The following is an 18,141-nucleotide window of genomic DNA, read 5'->3' as shown; positions in this document are numbered from 1 at the left end:
CTCATGTCAGCAACTTAACTGTAAGGTTTAACAATCGACTATTTTCTTCGTTTTTCGAGGATTAAATTCTAATAAAATAAAATAAAAGGACTATATTTTAAAATTTGTAAAATAGAAGATTGAAATTTGGAATTAGTCCAAAGAAAAATATGGTTATGACCCCAGACAACTTGGGCCATTTAAAAAATTATCAAAAAAGTAAAAGAGATAAAAATAGTGGGACTATGCATGACAGAAGCACCCATTTTGTTTTTTTTTAGAAATAAAAAAAACCGAGGTCGTAGTCCTCAACGAAGAAACCCGGCAAAGAAGATGAAGAAAAGCCAAAATAAATATCAGTTTTCTACAATGTGGACTTACGAAGACTTACAAAGTTCCAACCGAAAGAAAAAGAAAAGAAAAAAAAAAGCTTCAATTCTTCTCTGAAATTTGAAAAATCCTATATTGAATGGAAGATCCAATGGAAAGGATAGGATCGGAGGAAGAATCGGGATTAGAATCGACGATCAAAGAAGATCTTTCCATGGAGATCGATCCTCCATTCAAAGAGAACGTTGCTACCGCAGAGGATTGGCGGAAGGCTCTCAACAAAGTTGTTCCGGCTGTCGTCGTCCTCCGTACCACCGCCTGTCGTGCTTTTGATACGGAGTCTGCCAGTGCTGGTTCTGCTACCGGTTTTGTTGTTGATAAGCGAAGAGGAATTATTCTCACGAATCGGCATGTCGTTAAACCTGGTTGACTTCCTCAAGAATTATTATTATTATTATTATTATTATTTCTTGAATTTCATTTTGTTATTGCTTCTCAAAAAAAGATGAAAGAGTTTGTTAGTTATTAATAATTTGAAAGAAATAAAAACAATTGACTGTTGTGAGTAATAAAATTGATTATTTTACTATTATATGTATCAATTAGAGGTTGAACGTGCCTTGCATTTTAGCTGTATGTTCTAATTTTAAGGTATATGAATATCTGCGTGTGTATAATACTACTGGTTTTACATTTGAACAACTTTTGAAAAAGAATAGCAAAGGAAATACAACTAAATGGCAATAGCTAAATGTTTCCTGTTGTTTGTCTGTCAAAAATTGGAAAAAGAAATTTTGTAAATTTAGAAGAATGACTTCCTGTAATGTCTGCTTTTAGGACCTGTTGTTGCCGAAGCAATGTTTTTAAATCGAGAAGAAATTACTGTCCACCCCTTGTATAGGGATCCGGTGAGTATATAGTTTGTCTGGGATTAATGTTATTTTGAGTGTAATTTAGCTTATTGTGAGAATGGATTTTTGAAATTTACTATTGGAAATGTGCATTATTTTGGTTGTCGTCCTAGGAAGGCTTTGATCTTTGAGCATATAGCCATGTTATTTGGACTTAGGTGTGAATTTTGCATACGAGTATGCGTCTTATATGAGTGCTTTGGATTATTCCAATTTTTTACATGTATTTGGAAGGTCACATCCCCTTATCCAGGTGCTAGGCAGAGTGTCAGATATGGTACTTCAACAAAAATGAAGATTTGGAGAACATAGGCATATAGTGCTTGAAATTAGTAACTTGGAATTGTATGTGATCATTTGGCACATCATATGCTTTGCATTATTGTAGAGTTTTCTTCTTGCTCTTGTGACTATTGACTAACATTATGTTATTGTTCTCTAGGTTCATGATTTTGGCTTCTTTCGTTACGATCCTAATGCCATTCAGTTTTTAGACTATGAGGAGATTCCACTTGCCCCAGAGGCTGCTTGTGTTGGGTTAGAAATCAGGGTTGTTGGTAATGATAGTGGAGAGAAGGTAATACAACAGCATTAGTATTCTTTGGTTCTTTGCTTTACTTCTTTTTTATTTTATTAACATGAGGAAATGATTTGTAATTTAATGTTTTGATTCCATTTGATGAAGGATTGTCAAAACGAAAAAAAAAATGGAGTTGTTTAACTTGGTTTTGAGATGTTCATCTTTTTGCTAGTACCAGTGCTTGTCATGAGTGATGTCTCGCTATGTAATGCTAATGCAGAACATGAAAACTAGATAATTAACTACAACGTTGCCGATTTGATAAAAAAATTGTATACCTAACTACAATGTTGCTGATTTGATAAAAAAATTGTAGGTTTCAATATTGGCTGGTACTATCGCTCGTTTGGATAGAGATGCTCCTCAATATACAAAGTATGTGGTGGTTTTATTATCATTTTCCTTTTGAATCTTTTGCTTTCCAAATGGATGTAGAATCAATGTTGTTTAACAAACACTTTTCGGGTAAAAAGTAGATAGTCTACAAATATGTAATTTGTGTCATGGTAGCTGACATGCTTTTTGTTGCAGGGATGGCTATAATGACTTCAACACTTTCTACCTTCAAGTACGTAGCCATTGGAGTCTTTTCCCCTTGGGGGAGGGGATTGATGAACTTTCTGGATTAGTGTTCGTTTATTTCTTTCGTTGCTATTTTAAGTTAATCAGGAATAGGTTTTGTCAGAGTGTATAAAAATGTTTCTCACATTATGCATGTTTTTTAAATATATACTTGCTAATTTTCATATTGGATTCCCATGTTTTACGTAAAATTTATTTAACAAAGAGGTTTTGACTTTGAGATTTCTTCTATTAATATTTGAATTATTTTCAATATTGATAGTTGATGGTTTTAATTGCCAAAAAGAAAAAAGTAAAATAACAAAGAAAATAGATATAATTTCCACACTTCCTAAAATGAAAAGATGAGTACAAACTGAGAGAGACCATGTAATTGTATGCATCTCAGATAGAAGTTCATGATATAAGTCATTTGAAAATTATATACTTTCATTCTATGAAGTTTAAAGTAGATGGTGATCTTTAGAATGATATGATGCAATCATGTGGACGATATGTTTAACCACTTTCAGAATAAGCAAACAATTTTAGACTATAAAATGCTTATAACCTGAACAGCATTCTGATGGATCTGCTGCATTTTGACATGTAGTTTTAATATTGTTTTTGACCTGCGTGGCATTAAGATGTTCAATGTTGTTATCTTTGTTAATAGTTTTGTTGCCAATTGTTTTTGGTGAAGAAACACCCTTGGTTATGCTGTTATCTTACATTGACATCCATGTTTGTCTGTTCTAGATTGTATTGTTTTACATTTATGCTCATTTTCAGGCAGCATCTGGGACTAAAGGTGGTTCAAGTGGATCCCCAGTGATCGATTGGCAAGGCAGAGCCGTGGCGTTGAATGCTGGTGGCAAGACAACCACTGCATCTGCCTTTTTTCTACCTCTAGAACGAGTGAGTACTGAGTGGTACTTTAACTACTTGACCTTTATGCCTTGTTTTTGGTATTATCTGAGATTTCATTTTTCTCTTTAGGACTGAAGATTGTATTAACTTGAGAGAATAAGACTACAAGGTCTGATGGTTTATATAGCTCAAGCTTTCTATGATTCGCTTAGAATTTGTAACTTAAGGGAGTAACTAACCTTTCCACGGGTTGCTCTAGAGAGGTCCTTGTCCTTTAACATAAAATTTCTATTATTTATTATTATTCTTGGTTGTATGCCTTGTAAGTATTATTGGATATTGCACTTAAGATTTTCCGTAATAAGTCTGGGGCTCACATATTTGAGTCCTAGTTTGGTTATCCATGAAGCATGGATACTGCTATTGGGAATATGTCCAAGTATCAGATTTATGTCTGATACAGACACGGCTCCAACACGACAAAGTATGTGTTGAACATGTCAAAAAATTTTTTTTTTTTTTAAATCGGATGTGATCAAAATATGGTTAAGACATGGCCAGGCATGCTATAAGGATTCTTTTTCTTTTCTTTTCTTTTTTTGCCTATTTATTCCCTATACATAATCAATTTGAATAATTTAGTCCTGACGAGTTTTTTAAGATTCAAGTTTTTAAGTTGGAAAAGAATTTTTTTAGAAAAAGCTATTTGTATGTTAATGTCAAACTGAAAAGCATAAATTTTACATTTTTATTGCATGTATTTTTGGTACAATTGTGATTTGAACCCAGGCTAACCCTAGGGAAGGTGAATAACTGGCCAATAAGTTATAACTTGGGGCTCAAATTTTTATTGTATATTATTATACAGAAATTATTTTTCATTGCCGTGTTCTGTTTTGTCCTACTTTTCTGGAAATTCGTGTGCTCATGTCGTGCCATAGCCTGTATTGTGTGTACATTTCTGTGCTTCCTAGATGGTTTTTCGTTTTTGTAGATTGAAATGTGAAATTTATAGTTTATAAATTTGTGCTTATTTTCTGCATTACATTTTTTTTTGCCCTAATAGATTTTTTAAAGAAAAAATTGCAATGACAAGAATATGTTTCTCAAATTTAGTCCACCCAATTAATTGTTGGCTAGACGAGAACCTGTAAAGCCTTAAAACAATATTGACCTGCTCAAGATTCTTGCGGAGGTTATCTTTTCATGCTATGTTTCTTCTCCTGTATTGTGTCTAAATTTGGCATAACATGTTTATTTTAGCTTTTTGGATTTATTTTCAAACTTTTACATGCACTCTGTTAGCTATAATATAGCTAACCTATATTGCTCAGACTTTGCATATTTCTTGAATTATTCATTTGACAGGAGTCTCAGACACATTTTTAGACATTGGTGGGGGACATGACCCTCCAAGGATCCTCCAAACACATTGAAAAACTTAGAAAAATTGAACATGCCAATGTTGGAAACATACCTGTATCCAACACTCACACCCAACTCCAAGTAATATAGCGGCTAACTTACGAACATGTTTCTAGATATTGGCATGCTCAACTCCTATTCATTTGGATTTTATGTATAAAAGTTTTCCTTCACCCGAAAAATAGGCCTTGCCCTTGCTTTCTGTACAAATTGAACCTTCATTTTTTAGATTTATGTCTGATTTCTAAGTAAAATCAGTAATTTGATTTTCAGGTGGTAAGGGCTTTAAAATTTTTCCAAAAAGGAGGAGAATCGTACACAAGTAAGTGGGAAGTAGTTTCTATACCACGCGGTACGCTTCAGGTTTGTTGATTTTATCCTTGTACAAGTGAAAAATAACATTTTCACTAATTTCTACAGTTATAAATTAAATTTTCCATGGAAGTGAAAATGCTAAAATGTCCTGCTGGATCTTTTTTCTTTTTTGAATTTTTTTGACAACTCGGAAAAATGAACTTACTAGGAATACTTGCACCTCTTCTTCCATGAACAAACCCCAAACATATTAACTTACTGGTAACAAAAGTAAACTCTCTTTGATCCCACCTTCTATGCGGTGTGGTTAGGAGGAATGAGTAGCAATTTGGGTAAGGGGAGCGGAAGAGGGAGGAGAGAAGAGAGAAACGGCAAGGAAAGAGAAAATTGTGAGACAGAGGAAATCGGAGGAGAAGTTAGAGGAAGAATGAGAGAAAAATAGTGAGGATGAAGTAGAGTGAATATCTCAATGATGCAATAAAATGATGATCTGTATTCCAAAAGTTCCCTGAAAATTGCAAATCTGATTCCCAACATAAATTGCCGATCTTCCTTTGACTGAGGCTCAATAAAGATCCTCAATGGGGACATAACCATTCAAGCACTACACAAAATATGTTTGCTAGTGCCAGAAATTCGCATCATACACAGTATTGCTTATCAACTGCTGCACTGTGAGGATATTTATTTATGTGTCTATGCTTTTAGTATTCTGTCAATGATTGGAAATTTGCTTTTGTTAGATTTAATGCGAGATATTTGTTTTGTACAGACTACTTTTCTCCATAAGGGGTTTGACGAGATACGTCGTCTTGGTCTCCAGAGTGAAACAGAGCAGGTTCCTAGTTCTTTTTCATCAACATTTTTGCTACCTTTCCGTGGCTTGTTTTAGGAAAAAAAGTTATTTCTCATTTTATTTTCTTATTAATTTAGATGGCACGACATGCATCTGCACAAGGTGAAACTGGAATGCTTGTTGTCGACTCTGTGGTGAGTAACGTTCTTTTTCTATTCAATTTCTGCTTTAAATTTGCCCCCCTTTTGTTTCCATTTTTAGTTCACTTCTTATTTCTGAATCTGAACCTACTCTAGGTGCCTGGTGGCCCTGCTCGTAACCATTTGGAGCCAGGTGATGTACTTGTTCGGGTAAATAGGGAGGTGAGTTATGCATTCAGTAATTGAAGAAACAAGTTTTGATTCTTTTTAGGTTTATGGATTTTTTTTTACTTACTTCATTTGATGGATTTTTTAAAGCTATGTGTGCTTTGTCTCTTAGTGAGTTATGCACAAATGTTGGGATCTTAATTTATGATTTTTAAGGCACTTGGGAAGATCTCTGACATGGTTTGATTAGTAATGCGGTGCCTACAAGCCCTTTTTTAGTGCTTGCTCAAGCATGAATTTTGACTTTGACCATAATGAGAAACTTTTCATTAAAAAAAAATCTGACAGTTGCTGCTATTCATTTCTTTAATAGATATTGCTTAATTTCTACGATCTGAAATGAAATTGCTTCATTTTTGCCTTTCATTTTATTGAAAATCTATTGCAGGTTATTACTCAATTTCTGAGGTTGGAAACTTTACTTGATGACAGTGTTGAGCAGAATATAGAGTTAGAAATTGAAAGAGGTGGCACACCATTGAGTGTGCAATTAGTGGTAAGACTTACTCTTTCTCATTTAAGCATTTTTAGCTTCTTATTTTTTGATGCCTTGAGGTTTAAATTACATCTCATATTATATAGTTTGTTATTAATATTGATTTTGATCCTGGTGGCTAATACTAAAGGTTCTTTATTAGTTGTGTCAGTGTGACTATGCAGTGTTGTTAAGGAATGCACCTAGGTGTGTCTAGCTATTGTGCCCTGGCACCAAGCTACAAAAGTGCCTTTGACCCCTTTAAGCGAGATTTGATCAGACATTTTTGTTAGACAATGCACACAAATAAAAAGCCTGATTGATTGAACTTCTCTTTAATTTGTTTAATTTTTTATTTTTTAAAATTGTACCTTTACCTGTAAGAAAGGGGATAATATTGAACTTACTTTTGTATACTTGAGCATTCAACAATAGACATGAGACCGAAAGGAAATTGTGCATACAGACCAACAAAGAAAAAAACATTTTGCATGTTTTTAGACACACACATTCATGTTGCACATTACTTCACTCAAGATTTTTGCACTTTGTGCCTCAGAAAATATAAGGGTTCTAGTGCCTAATGTATGCCTTGTGTGCCCTTGGCAACATAATATTTACCTCTGGCCTGCATGTTGATGTAAATCTGATGATCAAGTTATTTTTTATCTTTATAATTGGGTATCCTAGTTGTGCCCCATTATTGACCTGATGTAAGAGTTCCTGTAAATAATAAAATGTAGGCCCACCACTTAAAGTTAATATGATATTTTAAATTGTATACTAATAGAAATAGCAAAATGTGATATGTTTAGATCTACTGAATTAAATGGTCTACTAAATGAGGAATTTGATATCATTTAATGAAGTTGAATGTCTATTTATTTTCTTTGAAGTATATGACCTTGTGCTGTTGAACTTGTTGACAAAATACGGTATTTTGTAACTCTAAAAGAATGAATGCTATAGCAGAATAACTGTTTCCTCTATTACTCTCATTGTTGTTGAAGCATAGTCCTTACGTGGTCTATTGCTTCTTGCGGAAAAAGATTTGGCACTCTAATTGCACATGTGCCTAGAGCCTTTGATTTCTATTTTCTTGGATTGACAATTTGATGGGATGTAGCATTTCTATTTTCGGTTCAGACATATTTTTGGACAATGGCCTGAATTTAGTACTAGCTGGTATAAGGCCCTTGCATGTGTTCTTATGATTGCTTTGCTTTCTGTATCAATATAATTTTAGCATGTAGCTGTTATCCAGACTGTTAATTTTCTTGAAAATTAATGTTGGACATTTGTGGGTAAAATAATCTTTCTATATTCCTTCCCATAAAACCCATTGATCACATTCCACTGACAGCCTTTTCTCAAGAACATTGAACCTGATATTATTCATTGTGGGATTTAATTTAGCTTTTCCTTTTTGTGTGATGTTAATGCCAATGATTTCTTGAAATAAGTTAGTGTAATGTGCTGCTTAGGTTCTTTCTGGAAATTGACTGAATGTGCAGAAGCTCATTCTTTTAGTTTGTCAAGTTGCTTTATGTTGAGTGTGGTTGCAAAAGCTAATATCTATCCAAATTTTTTGTCAGGTTCAGGATTTACACTCAATAACTCCTGCTCACTTCTTAGAAGTAAGTGGTGCAGTAATACATCCCCTATCTTATCAGCAGGTAGGTTGCAGTTTCTGCTTAGCACTTATAATCCCAGTGCCCCTGCCCCTTATCCTTTTTAATCTGATTTTTGGTACATTGTTTGCTGAATAGGATTTGTTTGCTTTTATCCTTATGCATATTTAGGATGGTACTTTTGTTGCTGAAAGATAATCTTATTTTGCTGATACTTGAAACAGGCTAGAAATTTCCGTTTCCAATGTGGTCTTGTATATGTCTCAGAACCAGGGTAAGTCTACGAGTCTACCTGTATCTATTTATGAAATCCCCACCTAACTATTCAAAATATATCTTGAAAATAAATAATAGAAGCAAAAACTTAATGTATACATATGTTTCTGTGCCTAATTTCTGGACCTATCCATTGGTAAGAAAAATAACTTTTGTTGTCAAACGAATTAGCTTGAATTGTCGCAAGCAGTATCTTTCTAAATTGTTTAAGCTAATTTATTGAATAAATGAAGCTTGATTTTAGGCCATAATTCATGATATTATTCTGATTTAAGTATTATAATTTAATGATCTCTTTTTTCTTCCCTGTGCAATGCACCTGAGGATTCCTTCATCACTTTGGAGGTTGAAAGACTGATTTATGCTTAATTTTATTTCCAACAAGACATAGTGTTTCATGATGAACATCATAGATTGCCTAATCTATTGGGTCACCAGCATGGGAAATATGGGAGTTCTGTATAACACAATTAGATTGCTTCTAATTTGTATCAATTATTAGGTTGCTTCTTTATCTCTATGGCTTTGTTTGATTTATTAATAATTAGATTTCCATCTGTTGCAGATATATGTTATCTAGAGCTGCAGTTCCTAGACATGCCATCATTAAGAAGCTCGCTGGTGAGGAGATATCAAAACTTGAGGACCTAATCTCTGTTCTATGTAAGCTATCTCAGGGTTCTCGGATACCTTTAGAATATATAAGCTACACGGACCGTCATCGGAGAAAGGTATTTTATTCTTGACTTTGCAGTTTCACCTGATGCTTATGTCTCCTCAGACTTCAGGGGTTGAAAATTGTGGCTGAGGCTTACTTCTAGAGTTTATTTTTGATACATTGACTGGAGGTTTTTAACTCCACGAGCTTGTTAAAGAGATTGCCAGATGTCACATTAATCTTTTAAGTAATTTTTTTCTTAAAAAGAATTTAGATATACCCTAAGGGGTATGTCTCACCTATCTAACTGTGGTTGTGGACTCTAAAACTCCTCTAGTGTGGATGCATTATGGCTGCGCTTGACATAACAGTTGCATTGGATGTTTCTGTTAAAAAATATGGTCCAAAAGTGCATAAGGTTTCTTTTGCTTTTCGATCAAAAACAGCTAGTATATTGAAGAAAATAACAGGCAGGTGGTCTTTGGTGGAGCCTGCTTTTGGAATTGGATAACAGCTTAGAATGAATTTGTTTGAAGTTAAACAACATAGAATGAGAATTTAAAGCTTATTAATAAATGAACCAGATCTGAACCAAGGTGACTTTGAAACATTTATATGGATGAGCGAGCTTGATCAAATAGTTTCCTGACGTGATTGATAAAGGGTAATGAAGTCTACATAAATTAAGGTTCAAATCTGTTTTATAAAAAGAAGCCTTAATAGTTATCTCTAAGAAATTTAAAATATCTAACATCCTCTTATTTTTTTTGTAAAATTTCTGTTTATTTTGTTTAGCAAGAGAGTGGAGAAAAAAAAAAAGGATTTGATTCTGCAAACTAGAAGCGTTATTTTTGGCTCTTTAGTGGTTTTATGGTTGTGGTTTAATCAAATATAGGTGTAGTATCACTTGAGCGCTAGATACAGAAAGTGCTTATCCCATTGAAGAAAGAAATAGTTAAAAAGATCCATAAGTATCAAATAGAAAAAAAATCTATTATTATACCACAAAATTAAAATTAAAATTTTTTTGATGATTTGACTCCATTCCTTGTTTATTAAAATTCACCATCAAATTCTAGCTCTTACTATACTATCTACATGTGACTAGAACTAGGCCATATTTCGTTTTTTCTTGTTTAGCACACATTGGCCTATCTTTTCAAGTGCATTGTGGAACTTGTGATTCATCACTTTTCTTATTTGCTTCCTTATCTTCCTTTTATTTCTTCTTTAAAGGCACTCTTCCCTCCCTTGGCTTCTTCCCTCTCTCTGCCTCTGGTGCCAGCTTGTTTTCTGTATTCTACTTGCTTGCTCTGTGGACATGTTCAGGTTTCATTTCAATCGAGATTGTCTTTGCTATTTATTGATCTTGGTTTTTCTGTTGATGTTACAGTTTGTCTTGGTCACGGTTGATCGCCATGAATGGTATGCACCTCCACAGATATACACTCGTGATGACAGCTCAGGTTTATGGACAGTAAAGCCTGCATTTCAGCTGGAGTTTATGCTCCCATCTGGTGTTAATGTTGAGGCTACTCCCATGGAACACATACATGCATATAACCACCAAGGGTTGACTGATGGTGCTACTAGTATGGAAACCAGTTCTGAACATGCTTCTGCAGTATTGCATTCTCAGAATGAAACAGGTACTGGATCAAAAATAAAGCGAGTTGAGGAGTATATGTCTTCTGATGGATTTGTTACTGACTGTTCATTAAATACAACTGTTGAAGTTATGTTGGAGGACACAATTGCCAAGGAAAATGTTCTGTTAAGGGATGGTCAAGGTGCAGCAGCAGTAGCTAATGCGTCAATTGCTGAACGAGTAATTGAGCCTACTCTTGTAATGTTTGAGGTAACAAATTTCTGTTGGTCGCCATAGTTCATTCTTGTGAACTTACAGTTTAAGTATTTTTATCACAATGCTGTTTGACGGTAAATGATAATTGTTTCATTGTCTTTAGTCATGGATCATTCTTCTAAGATCATTCTACTATATGAGTTCTTATTGCTATAATGACTGTTTTCGAGATTTTTATTGTTGGCTATTTATTGTTTTCCCTCTTGTTTATCTCATTAGAACAACCTAAGTTAATCTTCTTTATAGGTTCATGTGCCACCGTCGTGCATGCTAGATGGTGTCCATTCGCAACATTTTTCTGGAACTGGTGTCATCATATATCATTCTCATAGTATGGGTTTGGTTGCTGTTGACAAGAATACAGTTGCAGTTTCCTCATCTGATGTGATGCTGTCCTTTGCTGCTTACCCGATTGAAATTCCAGGAGAGGTATGCTCTTATAACGGAAGAACATTGAGAAACCATAGAGTTTTTGTTACAGTTTCATGTTTTAAATGCAGGTTGTTTTTCTTCATCCTGTTCACAATTTTGCTCTAGTTGCATATGACTCCTCAGCACTAGGGCTTGTTGGTGTGTCTGCCGTTCAAGCTGCAGAACTACTTCCTGGTAGGTGCTACTTTTTGCAATTACCCTGCAGTTTGGGTTTGTTACTTGTTCATCTTTCCTTATGCAACCAAGTTTGCACACTTTTGTTGTTATAATATACTATACTAAATGTTTTATTGTGTCCAAAAATATTAGTTGGGAAATTGATTTTACCAATAGATAAAAAGATTGTACTGTTACGCTTGTAGAAGTCCATTTGGTAAAAGGAAGTCCTTTCTCAGTGAAAGAGGGCCTGGGGGATGGAAAGCTAACATTGATTTCCTTAATTGTGTTTTCTGTTAATTTTGTTGGTAAGACACAAGAAGACTACTTTCGACAAGGATTAACGTTTTGTTTTATTTGACAGACCCTGCATTGCATCGTGGAGATTCTGTCTATCTTGTGGGTTTAAATAGAAGCTTACAAGCAACATCTAGGAAATCAGTTGTGACCAACCCATGTGCTACTCTGAACATTGGCTCTGCTGACTGTCCACGGTACAGAGCAACAAATATGGAAGTAGTTGAGCTTGATACTGGTATGTTTATTGCTATTACTTAAGAAGGAATCTAATTTTACCATTGTTGTCAAGGTGTGTGCCTACGCCCTGTGCCTTAGTGGTAAAAAGCAAAAGTGTCTTGGACCCTTTCGTGCAAGGCGCATTTGATGAGGTGCATACCTAGTCTGCCTAGGTGCACTTTTTTTAAGTCGATAGGCATAATAAACCCCACCTCTCTGAAACTCTCTTCGATTGCTTCTATTTTAAACTTTTTTTCATTAGACATGTTTTCACTAATAAGAAAGTGACGGTATCAAACACTACTTCTCAATATTTGAGCATTCAACAATAGGCATGGGACCCCAAGGAAATTATGCATATTGGCGAGCGAAAGGGTTTGCATGTTTTGCAGATAAACTTGAGCACTTTTTAGATTTTATTATCATAATTACATATCTTAAGCTTATTATACATACTAGATTATGGCACACAACACAAAATGATGTAACAAATATATTTATAAAAAATTGATATAAATAACAAATGAGGCTTTAGTTGAATGGTAAAGTACAAATGTGGAAAGTTAAAGAGGCATGGCTTCAAATCCTATTTTGCGTGTATATTTTTCTATTTTCTATATAAAAGATATAAAATGACAAAAAGACCCTCATAATACAATTTACTTTGTAAAGTGAGGGTATTTTTGTCTTTTCCCAACTGAGTTGGTACTCGGTTAGCCCGTGACACCAACTCAGTCTAGGGCTTTATAATAAGTATAGATATATATACACTTACGCACGCATATGCAAACATACATATAAAAACAAACGTATACATATTGCGTCTTTACTTCATTCAGGCAAGTGCTTTTTTTTGCGCCTTGTGCCTAAGGAAATATAAGGGTTCTGGTGCCTAGAGTGCACCTTGCATGTTTGCCAACTCTGATTTTACCTGTGTGCTGATTTGAATGTATAAAATGGATTTTGAACTCTTCTGCAGATTTTGGTAGTGCATTTTCAGGCGTGCTGACAGATGAGCATGGAAGGGTTAGAGCAATCTGGGCAAGCTTTTCAACACAGGTTTCCACTCTGAACAAAAAATATAAAAAGAAAAGAAAAACAAAGGTTTCCTCTAGTAATCTACCTTTTTGGATAAACTCCAATATGCCCAAGTATTCTGATGCTTGCTTCATTGATTTCAGCTGAAAGTTGGTTCCAATACATCAGAGGATCATCATTTTGTGAGAGGTATCCCAGTTTATGCAATAAGTCAGGTACTTCACAACATAATATCTGGTGGCAATGGACCGCATCTTCTCATAAATGGTGTCAAAAGGCCAATGCCGCTCATCAGGATCTTAGAGGTTGAACTTTATCGTACTCTGCTTTCAAAGGCCAGAAGCTTTGGACTTAGCGATGATTGGATCCAAGTATGTTTATTTGTTCCTTTATTATATCTGTTTTGGTTAGAATGTTTTTTCCTTTCAGGACTTAGCAATACTAAACTCTGATGCTAGTGACAATGACTTTTTCTTTCCTTTTTCTCTTTATATCCTCTCAGTTTCATATTTCACATTGCATTATTACAGTATCACATTATATGTTACTTTTTGTAGGCGCTAATCAAGAAAGATCCAGCTCGTCGTCAAGTTTTACGTGTTAAAGGTTGTTTGGCAGGATCAAAAGCTGAAAACTTACTAGAACAAGGTGATATGGTTTTAGCAGTAAATAAAGAGCCAGTTACTTGCTTTCGGGACATAGAAAATGTTTGTCATGCGTTGGACTTTGGTGAAAGTGGTGGGGAGCTTAACATGACCATTTTTCGGCAGGTAAGCAAATAGATTCAGGCAGAAAGACAATCTATTCCTTTTCTACCTTGTAATTATTACCATTATAAATTTGACCTGTCCGACAAGATCTGTGTATGATCTAACGAATTTTCTTTTGTTCTTCTAGTTTTTAGTAGTACTAACATGTAACATAGAAACAATTATGCCTCATTTTCCTTTTAATTGTATTATTTTCCAGGGACGTGAACTTGATCTTGTTGTGGGGACAGATGTTAGGGATGGGAATGGCACAACACGGGTGATTAATTGGTGTGGGTGTATTGTTCAGGATCCTCATCCTGCTGTGCGTGCTCTTGGATTTCTTCCGGAAGAAGGGCATGGTGTATATGTGGCACGGTAAGGATTTTTCTCTTAGTAAAAAGTTTTTATTTACATTTTAGTTGGAAAGTGATGAGGTGAACATAGCAGGTGGAAGTAAAGCAGTAGAACCGATTTTAACCTCAATATGTTTGAAGGCATTAGAACACTGCTAATACTACTATTACTAGAATTTCTTAACAAGTTAACTCGTGAATATACCTGATGGTAGAAAAATGCCTGTGAGTTTGATTGCTTAGGCTTGCATTTTTCATCAAATAATGGAAATATCTTATCAAATTAATGAACATGTATTTCTGTTGGGTTTTTTTTTCCAGATCATGATAATTGTGAATTGATGGCAATTATTTGTTTTTTTAGCCCTCTGATTACAAGGGAGTGATAATCAATACCTTTTACATTTAGTTGAACCTCTTTTTTACTGAGGATGTAGATGTAAAGTATTTATCTAACTTTTCTGCAAGTCTGAAGATAATAAGAGAAATTATTTAAACTTTAAGATGCCTGATGTAAAGGAATTATAGGAACAAATAGCAGCCAAAATTTGAATATAATTCTAGGATATTAAATAATAATTTCAATTAGGGTGAGCCTGTTTCAATGCATGTTTCAACTTTTTTTCTCCCCAAATAATAATTTCAGTGGGTGGGTGGAACCCACATGTCTGTAAATGTGGCTAGTTTGTATGAGAATTTAAAAAAGCATGATAGGGCCACTTTCCAGTTATTAGAAAGAAAGTAAGAAACAAGTTGAGAGTTATATTTACTGCCCAAAACCAATTCATATTTGGTTTAGAGGCACTTGTGTGAACATCTTTGTCCAAGTAAGATTTGGGTTTGCAGTATAAAAGGCCATTAGTATAGCAAGGATTCCCTTAAATTTTGATAATAAATGTGGGTATTTATTTATTTTTCTCCAATAATTTCATGAACCGTAACTTTTCTGAGGGATTATATATTCTGTAAGATCAAGTTTGAAGGTTTTTGAAGGTTGGCCATAGTCTGTATTTCTCTTTCCAGGATTTGTGAAATTTCTTATTGACTTGTTATGGATTTTTTATTAAAGTGTGTTAAAAAAATCTAAAGTCATGTGATTCAAATTGTGTCTTGTATAATTTAATGAAATTGTATAACTAGGAATTATTCCAAAATATATGAGACTGAGTCTGTAACGGGATTAAGGATTGGAATATGAAAGAGTTAGGGTTCACAAGGAGCATCACAAAATGAAATTGTAGCATATAAGTTTAGATTAAATTCTTTGTTGCAATCAAAATTAAGTATGAAGTTTTACAATTTGAATTTTATGTTTTTGTGAACATCTTGGTCTTGCATAATCTCCTACCTTACAGGAAAGAGATGTTTTATGTTTGTTTTATTTATGTATTTTCTTTGCACTGGTTAAATTGGCTGCTACGCTAACTCGTTTGATCCCTAACTTTGGTTTTAAATCACTTGCTTATGAAACTATTTTGATGAAACTTCCCATGAACTACTAAGGATTAAGGGGCACTATGCTATATGTTATATTGGGTGATCAAGTCTCCCAGAATCTCAAGCTAAAAGTCCCTAGTTATTATATTTAAAGTTCAACACATCTCCTCACGTGCAAGCCGGATAATTATAATGGACTTGCACGTGAACCCAAATGTGGAAGAAAAGTGGAAGTTGAAGAAAGATTTGAGAAGCAGAGCTCAATGGGGCAATATGAAATTGCGTGAAGAAATGTTATAGGGGGAAACTGGTTGCTAGGATCTTGAGCTAGAGAGCTCTGATATCATATTAAATTGAATGACAAGATAATCCAAAAGCTTAAACTAATAAGAAAGGGCACAACTATAATATACAAGTCTGGATACTGTATTTACAAGCTTTAATAGTAACATAGTCCGAGTGTTATTTATGCTAATATCACTGACTGCTTCTGAATATTACAAAACATTAAGATTTTCTGAACAGAAATGGTACTTTTGATATTCTGTTTGTTGAGTATTTCTTGTGACAATTTGTTCTTCTCTCAGGTGGTGTCGTGGTAGTCCTGTTCATAGATATGGGTTATATGCTCTACAATGGATTGTTGAAGTTAATGGAAAACCGACTCCTGATTTGGATGCTTTTGTTAATGTGACAAAGGTACCGTCTATTTACTTCCCTTTTTCCTACTTTGTCTATTATGCTTCATACATAAGAGAATTTATTTGATTGCTTGATGAGTAGCATATACGCCTTCATTTCTTAAGTTGACTTCTTAACTATGTTGAACTCTGGTGTGAGGTCCTTAAAAAAAAGGTCTGACCATACTTGTGTTGAACACATACTCATACCTGGTACTCACGCCTGAATCCAAATAACATAAATTAAATAAATTAAAAAAGTCTCCTCCCATGTTAGATACATATTCGAAACACTCCCAGGCTCAGGTAACATAATCTAGGATCTGATTGAATCATTGCTTTTTAATGATCTGGCTATGAAAAAACTTAAACATTATATGACTAATTAGTTTTTTTTTCTTTTCTCTTAAAAAAAAAAGAAAAAGAAAACTCTAGTTAGTACTAAAATAATATGTACATGCTCTTTGTATTTGAACAGGAATTGGAACATGGGGAGTTTGTCCGCGTAAGGACCATCCATTTGAACAGCAAGCCTCGAGTTCTAACATTGAAGCAGGATTTGCACTACTGGCCTACATGGGAGCTGAGATTTGATCCAGAGACTGCAATTTGGCATCGACAGACTATCAAGGCCTTAGATTGTCAGAACTTATGAATTTGGTGTCTTTTTTTCAGTTTCTCATCCTTTTTTAGGAAGGAACCAATTAACCGAGTCGGATATATTTTCCTGGTATTGCTTGTGGCCAGTTGTTGATTTTCGACATAATCCAGTGCAAGGTTAAAGTATGGTTGGCAGACTCGGACCCAACCCAGTGCAGGGTTAAGCTTGGTTAGCAGATTTGGACCCGACCCAGTGCACAGACCATACGGTGAGTTGTGTTGTATAGCTGATTGGTTTACGTTTCATGGTGAGTTTTCTGAATCCGACACTCCAATGAAGACTAAGCATTTATATACTGTATGAAAATTTTTTTACTTGTTTTCAACTACTTGATATTGTATTACTTCAAGTTATATAGACTTGCATAGATAAATGATTGGATGAAATTTAAAAAAAAAAAAAAAGGGTTTGGAGCTTCCTTACCCATTCGGTTTTCTAACTTAAATCTGAATGGTAAAATTCGATCCTCCGGCCAATTCGTTTTGAAACATTAAAGCGTAGTTGTTTTGGTAAATGCTTGCTGTAACATACACGTTGTTCTGGAAAAAAACTACTTATCCACTCATGTTTGAAAAAAATAATATAAGTACCTTGATATTTATTAAGTAAATTTTAAATAAAAACAATATCTGAAGTCGTGTCTAGGAGTGTAATTGAATTGAGCCGGGTTTAAGCATGACTTGAAATTTGGAGCTTGATATTTAACTTGAGTTTGATCGAACATCTATTTATATGTTTGAATTTAACTCCTTTACTTTTCTAAAGTTTAGAATTTAATCCATCTTAATTATTTTAATAAACATATATTAAATCATTTATAAACGTAATTAAAAATTCAAACTTTCGAATGCTAGCAAAACAATCTGGTAATCATAATTAGAATGATCAAATTATTGAATGTGTGTACAAAATAAATAAAAATTCAAACTATATATCATCAATACCTACACAAATTAATGATGACAATAGATTTGTTTAAAATATAACATTTAGAAAATATTAAATCAATTTGATAATTTTAACATTAAAGGATATGTTGTGTTTATTTTTTAATATCTTTATTAAAAACTTATATTA

At 34.1% G+C, this 18,141-nt stretch overlaps 1 protein-coding gene across 3 annotated transcripts; it reads left to right on the top strand.

Moving 5' to 3' along the window:
* Window positions 1-199: 199 nt before the first annotated feature.
* On the top strand, window positions 200-17,509 carry LOC108473535 (protease Do-like 7). Of its 3 annotated transcripts, none has more exons than XM_053022078.1 (26): window positions 200-734; window positions 1,147-1,217; window positions 1,663-1,797; window positions 2,117-2,175; window positions 2,332-2,368; window positions 3,154-3,279; window positions 4,930-5,019; window positions 5,744-5,809; window positions 5,905-5,961; window positions 6,064-6,129; window positions 6,524-6,631; window positions 8,206-8,286; window positions 8,466-8,515; window positions 9,083-9,248; window positions 10,569-10,824; window positions 10,912-11,033; window positions 11,286-11,468; window positions 11,540-11,645; window positions 11,992-12,162; window positions 13,123-13,202; window positions 13,325-13,552; window positions 13,739-13,951; window positions 14,151-14,308; window positions 16,311-16,422; window positions 16,882-17,044; window positions 17,151-17,509. In XM_053022078.1, the coding sequence occupies exons 1-26, from the start codon at window positions 449-451 to the stop codon at window positions 17,183-17,185; spliced, it is 3,225 nt and encodes a 1,074-aa protein (XP_052878038.1). In that variant the 5' UTR covers window positions 200-448; the 3' UTR covers window positions 17,186-17,509. The 3 variants fall into 3 exon arrangements, with proteins under 3 accessions (XP_052878038.1, XP_017630652.1, XP_017630651.1); XM_017775163.2 differs by having other exon boundaries at window positions 13,123-13,247; XM_017775162.2 differs by having other exon boundaries at window positions 10,569-11,033.
* The last annotated feature ends 632 nt before the right edge of the window (window positions 17,510-18,141 follow it).

The sequence above is a fragment of the Gossypium arboreum genome, chromosome 11, assembly GCF_025698485.1.
Source record: "Gossypium arboreum isolate Shixiya-1 chromosome 11, ASM2569848v2, whole genome shotgun sequence".
In the NCBI taxonomy this organism is placed as follows: domain Eukaryota; kingdom Viridiplantae; phylum Streptophyta; class Magnoliopsida; order Malvales; family Malvaceae; genus Gossypium; species Gossypium arboreum.
The sequence above is the reverse complement of the archived record's forward strand: the minus strand, read 5'-3'. Positions and strand labels throughout refer to the sequence as shown.

Bases quoted from the DNA above. Each gene is read 5' to 3' on its own strand.
- LOC108473535 (XM_017775162.2), top strand. From the start codon at position 449: ATGGAAGATCCAATGGAAAGGATAGGATCGGAGGAAGAATCGGGATTA. The intron at 9,249-10,568 runs GTATTTTATTCT...TTGATGTTACAG, and splicing joins CGGACCGTCATCGGAGAAAG to TTTGTCTTGGTCACGGTTGA. The intron at 11,646-11,991 runs GTAGGTGCTACT...TTTATTTGACAG, and splicing joins AGCTGCAGAACTACTTCCTG to ACCCTGCATTGCATCGTGGA.